This window comes from Mastomys coucha, unplaced genomic scaffold, assembly GCF_008632895.1.
Source record: "Mastomys coucha isolate ucsf_1 unplaced genomic scaffold, UCSF_Mcou_1 pScaffold14, whole genome shotgun sequence".
In the NCBI taxonomy this organism is placed as follows: Eukaryota; Metazoa; Chordata; class Mammalia; order Rodentia; family Muridae; genus Mastomys; species Mastomys coucha.
The window spans coordinates 118,901,406-118,909,232 of record NW_022196896.1 but is presented as its reverse complement, the minus strand read 5'-3'; the positions used below and the strand labels follow the sequence as shown (position 1 = coordinate 118,909,232).

At 52.4% G+C, this 7,827-nt stretch overlaps 1 protein-coding gene across 1 annotated transcript in view; it reads right to left on the bottom strand.

Moving 5' to 3' along the window:
- Positions 1 to 3,094: 3,094 nt before the first annotated feature.
- Crocc2 (ciliary rootlet coiled-coil, rootletin family member 2) overlaps positions 3,095 to 7,827 on the bottom strand; it is a 61,883-nt gene continuing 57,150 nt past the window's right edge. The window contains exon 32 of the mRNA XM_031368477.1: positions 3,095 to 6,075. Coding sequence (XP_031224337.1) covers positions 6,007 to 6,075 — 69 coding nt within the window. The 3' untranslated portion in view covers positions 3,095 to 6,006. The remainder of the gene's footprint in view (positions 6,076 to 7,827) is intronic.

Below are 7,827 nucleotides of genomic sequence, written 5' to 3'. Positions count from 1 at the left end.
AGAAGAAGAAGAAGAAGAAGAAGAAGAAGAAGAAGAAGAAGAAGAAGAAGAAGAAGAAGAAGCTGCTACACGAGGCTGGCGAGATGGCTCAGCGGGTAAGAGCATTGACTGCTCTTCTGAAGGTCCTGAGTTCAAATCCCAGCAACCACATGGTGGCTCACAACCATCCATAATGAGATCTGACGCCCTCTTCTGGTGCATCTGAAGTCAGCTACAGTGTACTTATGTATAATAATAAATACATCTTTAAAAAAAAAAAAGCTACAGGAGTAACAGCAACTGCCACTGAGATTCTGGCTTGGGCTGGCTTTGCCTTTTTCTGTAGTTCCCGAAATCTCTCTAACAAGCATGTTCTGTGTTTCAGTTACAGCAGGGGACATTGCGTATTATTTTTAAAGTATAGCAGAGAGGTCTCCGTGTGTCAGTTAGGGGTTCATAGCTCACACAGACCATGTTCTCGGCAGACTCACCACTGTGATATTCCCCAACCCCCCTCCCTCAGCGTTGGGGGCCAGGCACCTAATCTAAGGAGGCGGCCCCTGACCGCCATTTTTGTTTGCCTTGACCACTTCTTCCCTACACTTGGTGCACGGCTTGCCTTCCTCTGGCCCACCCCTCCAGCTTTGTGTAATGATCCTGTCTGGCAGAGGACTAAGCAGAGCCTGGAGATGTGAACTGTTCTGCTGTACAGTTGGCTATAGTAGATCAGCCCCTGGTGCCAGGCATGGTGGTGACCTTAATCCCAGTACTCGGGAGGCAGGTGGATCTCTGAGTTCGTAGCCAGAGTAAGTTCCAGGACAGTCGGGGCTACTCAAAGAAACCCTGTCTAGCTCTCAGGCCAGGCTTCTGGATTTAAGAGTACTCTGTGGTAAGTGCCCTCGTCTCATTGACCAGACCACATCAGGGTCCGGACCAGGCCTCCTCCTGCACAGCTTCTAGCACAGAGATGCCAGCAGGGCTGGCCATCATGCTGGGGACCTAGGAGCCTCTTGCCTCCTGGGGTTGGGCACAGGGACTTCTTGGAAGCTCTATTCTCTCTCATTGGCTTTCTCATATGGAAGTGTAGCAGGCAGCACCAAGCCCAGGGGCAGAAGCCTAGGGAGAACTCGGATTTGCCCTTCTGCCTGTGGGACACCGAGTGGAGCCCATAACTACTTATCCCTGCTCTCTCCAACCACACAACCTTGCTCTATCCTATGTCCAGCCACCGTTCCCATCTCAGCGCTGTCAACCTTCTCCCAGAGCGTATGCTTCAGAGGGTCCTAGTCAAGGGTTTGGATCTGCTTGGGGATTTCTGGGTTGCTGCAGCACTCAGCATGCTGTCCAATACACAGCGGTGCTCAATAGAGTCGTAGATTGAAGACTATCCCTCCAGGTGTAGTGAACTAGCGGTGGGACATGGGGTCCTGATTGCTTTCCACTAGCATCCCCTAAGCAGCTGTGAGGTACCAGGACAGAGGCCCATCTCAGAGCTGGGCTTGTGCACAGGTCCAGCTGCAGACTGGATCCTCTGATCTCCATCCCCAACCGGGTGCCTTGTGCAGATTTTCAGCAAGGCCTGGGAGACAGGGTTGGGGGTGAGGTGGGGGGGCGGCTAACAGATCTCACTGTTGTTGCTGGGTATCACATTACATACACACACACACACACACACACACACACACACACACACACACACACACACACGAGACCCACAGGCAAAAAGAGAGAGAGAAAAAAAAATCTTTTTTCAGGTGCTAAAAATATGATCAGGAAATACTTTTCGGCAACGTGCTGTTTTAGGTTCCCCTCAGGACTCAAGGGCGCCTTTGTCTCTAGCACAGAAAATCCACATTTATCACAACCCAAACCGTTTTATCAAGCAGGCTCATGTTCTGCAGCAGGAAACCCGAGCTCCCCAAGAGGCCTGTGACACTTTAATTTAGGGCCTGACTGTGTGTGCCTGTTTACATGGGGGAGCCCCAGAGCCACCCACCAGATGTTCAGGCCTTAGGGGTCTGTGAAGGTCAAGATGGGGGAACGCTTTCCTTGTTCCACCTAGTAGCGGAATCAGGCTACTCAGCTGGTCCCACACAGCAGGCCTGAGGCTGCAGCCACCCCTACCTTTTGCTCCTTCTCTTTGGAGGGAGCTGGAGTGACACATGCTCCCTTACAACAACTCTTTCCTTCACGAAGCACAAACAAGCCCTTCCCTCCCACCAGTGACGATCTACTGTTCCTGGATGGACTGCAAAAGGCCTCAGGGCCCAAAATGGGTCCCAACTCCTGTGGAGTTGCCCACCCATTTGTGAGACCGGAAAGTTCACCTTGACTGAGAGGGGAGGGATGCCATACCTGCACAGAGCATGTGCACAGGAGGCCTGCCGACCTCAGCACCCATGACATGACCATTGTTCTTGATCTTGGGACGACAACTAGGTGGAGCTCAGCACATGATCCACAAATAACGATAACTTCTTTTGTTTCCAACAAATAGGAACTGAATGCAGGTGGGGCTCAGGCAGAATTGTCCCACCCACTTGACTGGATAGTGATGCAGGAATTGGTCTATGGAAAACTCTGAGTCCACTTGAGGTTCTTGGTGGCTGGGAACACATGCGTATGTGGACCTGGGCTCCATCAGGTATCTTGGGGGTCCTGAAGGGACCAGTCTATTCCCTGTTTCCTGAATACTGAGGCAGCTGACATAGGACGGGCATGTAGACCTGAGAAACCACAACAGATAAAGTCACACTGCTAGGATTTTTTTTTTTTAAGGCATTGGGAAAACTCTGATAACATCATGCCAAGTAAAACACTTGGGAGACGGTATTCAGAGTCGCATGCCCACTACAACCACCCTGGGTGTGTGTGTTGGAGAAAGGCACTTCTCAGGTTCCCCTCTGCAGCAGCAGGGCTTGGGTTACATGTGGTGGTGTGATCTTTACATGTCTCCTGTGAGGTTTTATTTTCTTGTATAACAATCTTTCGGTCGGACAAGGACCACATATTCCAGGTGGTTCCCAAAGAGCAGATCACCCAGGGTATATTGCAGCGATCTGGGCTTGTGTAACAAATTCCATGGCATTCTGCAGTGACAAAAGTTGCCCAGTGACATTTCTCAGATGTATCTCCATTGTCAAATAACACATGACGCACGTTTAAAATATTAACGTCTTCGACATCTCAACTAAACCGTGCTGTGTTGCTTACATCCTGCTCCAGCAGTAGTTAAAACGGAGCTCTGGTCAAACCCTTGGATCTCTAGTCTGGAGCCACCAGCTTTGCCAGCCTCTCAGGTCCCTGGAGGGAGAAGACAAATAGGGTCACTGGCCCCAGGGAGAGCTCAGATGTCACATCTAGAGATGGGCCAGTACCAGACATGAAGTAGGGGGCACTATACATACAACATGAGAAGCCCTGGGACTCTATCGTTGCAAGACCAGGTGTGAGTGCCACTTTCACATTCTCATAGACATCCAGAGTACCTGCTCGGAATGTTCAGCTCAAGAGGGGAGCTGAGCCTCACAGCTGGGGCTAGTATCTCTCAAATGGATGCTGGCATCCATCAGACTTCATACAGGCCATAAACCAAATGCGGGGCAGGCCAAAAGAAGAAGCCACTTGCTTTCCCCTGGCAGTGAGGTTTCAGAGCCCATTCCTCTCAAACTCTGGGGAGAGCAAGAGGCAGAAGGCCAGGTTCCCTACCACCTGCATAGCCTGAATTGTTCACCCCAGCTGCCTCCTTCTCTGGCTTCACCTCTACTGTGGGGTACCCTTCCGTCCACTTTAGTTTGCATGTCTGTGCCTGCAGCTCCTCTGAGCAGGTGGACTGGGGCATGAGCAGCCTGGGGTGAGCTGTGGGGTACTGGATTTGATCCACTGGCTGCACATACTATACTTAGTTACCTATCTGATTTTGGCCCAGCTGCTAGGTTTCCTCAGCCACAAACCGTGGACTCAGAGCACTTCTGTGAAGGCCTTCCACAACCACCACCACTGCCCGGGGCAGAAATCACCAGCTAACACATACCAATGTGCACACGCCTTAGAAGGTGTTTAGAGAAATGCAATATATTCTTTAGAAAGCATCCCTTCTCAACACAAATACATTCCTTTATGTTGAATAAGTAAAAATATCTCGTGCACTGATGCAAAGATGCAAAGCGTGACCATCTCAGAAGCCCTCACTGTCCTGGCAAGGCTCTCCTGAGCAGCCAGTGTGAAGGTGGCCCTGGATCACCAGGGAGCACCTTGGTTGGATCACCAGGGAGCACCTTGGTTGGATCACCAGGAAGCACCATGGCCAGGTCATTTTGGTGCTGAGAAGTGTCCAGACCTCTCCCTGCTGAAGTGTGTCCCCCTGCTTCCAGGCATATTTACAGGATACCTCCTCAGCTGTCAGCTTCAGTCCCATTGATGTCCCTGGGACACCTGTGAGCCTTGCAAGGTCAGGAAGAGAAAAGCATTAACGCTGCAGGCAGGCTCCCTGAATGAGCAGCGGCCTCCTGTGGAAATCTCCAGACTCTCGGGTCCTTGAAGGGATGGTGCAAACGTTTCCACAGGGGAGCTGCAGACCAGAGAAGGAGGAAGGCGAGGCCCAGCTACGGAGTCCCAGTTTCTCAGGTCTCTATGGCGAAGCCCATCCACTCTCCTCCACTGGGCTGTGCTTGCCAGGACCTGGAAACTGTGGGTAGGCATACATCCGGGTACCTATGCCGCTAACAACTCCTCCTTTGTCCAAGGAAGCCATTGCCAAAGGGTTTCTGTGTTCTTCCTTTCAAAGCCTGGGCTTCGGGATCCTTCTTCACACTGTCATTGGCGATAAAGCCTGTCTGCCCACCTCAATTGCGCAGGATCCAGTTACTAAGTTCAACCAGAGGTCTGACAGGATGGCGGATCTTAAGTCCCGGGTGATCTTGAAGTAAACTGACAGGCTGTCACACATCTTGGCCTTAGCCACATGCTTGTGATTGGATGGATTCCAGGAGTTTCCTGCCTTTCCTGCCCCGTGCCAGAGTCCTTGAAGAGGCTTCAGGAGGTCCTGGCAGAAACACAAGCCATGGGACAACCTGCTCCCTGTGGTGTAGGCAAGAATTTACCAGGTGGCTTGGTAGCCTAGGGGTACTAGAAAGTGCCATTTACAATGCCAAAGAGAGTTGTGGGAAGGAAAGACGAGTCATTCTGACCAGGAGAATGACTAAATAGGAGAAAGGCACACGATGCCAACAGGTGAGGCTGGAAGAGGGTCTCGTAAGATGATGGCCTCGGTTTCCATAGCAACCAGAGCAGGATTACCCACTGGCATTTTTGAGGATTTTTTTTTTTTTTTTTTTTTGGTGTGGAAATGGGAGACTCTGGAACAGCTTCAGATCTCCAATACCCCTGTGGCCAGCGAGTCACGGGCTTGCATCTGAGTCATTTCCAGCCACCTGCCACCGTGACAGGACTGCAGTTCCTGGATGTGGAAGATTCTGTGGCCTCTGGATGTGGGGTGTGGTGGCTGGCCTTGCAGGACATTGTGTTTTTGGCTCTTGCTGGTGGAAATGTTTTCCATGTGTTTCCCTGTGTTTACAGAACTGAGGGCACGGAATGTAGCCCGTGGCAAGGGAGCTGGTTTGACAGGGCCCAGCCATCAGTGCCTGGCCCAAGTAGCAGGTCCAATCTAGAAATGGAGCCCCAGGCCCAGTATGGGCTGGGGGGGGGGTGCTCAACACCCCTGCTCCCTGCAGCAGGAAGGAGTTTCAAAGAGCAGTGTGGTCCAGCCTGGCTGGAGGCTGAGGTCCCGTAGGCGGGACTCTTGCAGTCTGGGAGGAGTTGAGGAGGGAGTGGTGCACTTTGGTTGGTGGCTGCCTGTTTGTGCACCTTCTCACAACACACGAATGTTTGTGGACCATGGTCCCTTAGTGTGTATAGCACCAGTGTCTTCAGTAGCACAGAGCCCTGACATGTCCCCCAGTGCAGGCCACCCAGCACAGGGATGAAGGGAGGGTACTGTAGTGGAGGTCCGTGCTTGGCTCAAACAATCTAGTCACTGTGGGCCTGTTGCTGCCGCTGCCACACTTCCTGATCCAGCTGCTTCTTCAGGCTAGCTACCTGGAGAGAGAGTAAGGGCTCCGTCAGGTGGGGAGGGACCCCAGGAACACAGTCATGGAGAGTTGTGTCAGGAGAGGCTCTGGAAGCTGCAGTCTATGGCTCCTAAGGATAGAAACAGCGGGTGGACAGCAGAGGGACTCATCCATCCACTTAGGCCTGCCATCTCGAATGTCTGTAAGCATCCTGTGAACAGTGAAGTGCTTCTTTTCTGTTCAGGCCAGGAATGTACTTCAAATGACTGGATTAAAATAAGCATCGCTAGTGGGCTAGGGAGACTAAATTGAGGGTGAGGCAGGCACTTGCCCTGCCTCTGTACCTCATTTTCCTTTCTGTAAAATAAGGATTTTGACCATCAATGGTTCTAAGGTGGTTCTGTTTCTTTGTTTTTGTTTTTGGTTTGGTTTGGTTTGGTTTGCAACAGGGTTTCTCTCTGTAGCTCAGGCTATCCCGGAACTCTCTTTGTACTCTGGGCTGGTCTCATACTCAAAGATCTACCTGCTTCTGCCTCCTGAGTGCTGGGATTAAAGATGTTCATTGCCACTGCCCAGGGGCTCTAGCTCCTAAGATTCTTAGGCTTCAGCAGCTCAGCTACGAGAGGCTCAAGGCAGGCATGCACTTGTATGCATGCACTGTATGCACATACCCAAGGCTGTGCATTCAGATGCGTTTCTTAATCCACTAAGCTGCTCACATGCTGGTGTTCGCCCTGGGACTCCATGGATAAATGTAGGGGGGTCCACCACTGTTAACTGTACATTACCTAGTGACTGGCTGGTCTCATGGCTACCTCGGACAGAAACTACCCTAATCCTTCCTCTTGGGGACGGGGCAGTGGAGGTCCAGAACCCATGTTCTACCACTCACTGAGCTATACGGTGAGCCACAGAGCCCCTCCCATGGAAGGGCAGACATACAGAGCACACTAGGAGCCAAAGCTTCCAACAGAGGCCATGTGGTTGCCTCTGTCTAGGATGCCATGGGAACAGAGGTACAGCCCTTCTCAGAGGACCTGGGCTCCTGGCCCCTACCTGCCTTTCCAGGACCTTTACCCTCTGCTGGTGAATCTGCTCACGGGACTCCAGAGCCTGTGTGGCCTGCAGCTGGGCTTCATGAAACCTCTGAGCCTCAGCTGCCAGGTCCTGCTGGTGCTGGGCAGCCAGCTCTTGGAGCCGCTGGGTGTGGGCCTGCTCCAGCTCAGCCATCTGGGCCTGGAATGAGAACACAGGCACCGAGGGCTGCTGGGATCCTGGGGTCAGGTCCAATGGGATGCCCCACCCTATCTTGGGGGCTGCACTTCCTCTCTTGGCCCCACTACTTTCTGCTGGGGCGCTGGCCTTGGCCCAGGACCAGCAGCGGACCTGGAGCTGGCGTATACATATTAGCAAGCCCACAGGTTTTGAGTCCAGGCCACCTGCTTAGGGTTTTGCCAGGCTGGAGCCCAAGCCACAGGCCCCTGGAGTGGGCCTCAAATCTGTGTGAACAGCATCCCAGGTTCCCTTTGAGGGCATTGAATATTGTTGATTATCCATCTTCCCTAAAGGGGAGTCAACTGGAATGGGGGGGGGTGTGCCATGGAGGAAACTGAGGCCTCAAAGGAGCACAGGTTGGTGTCAGGCCCTGGGCCTGGAAGACATGTATGGTCCTGCTCTCCAAGTCTGCCTGATCCTCTATTCTGTTTCTCATGCCATTTTGCAGAGCCATGTCTGGCTCACAAGGGGTCTCACTGGTCCCACCACCTCTAAAAGATTGCTC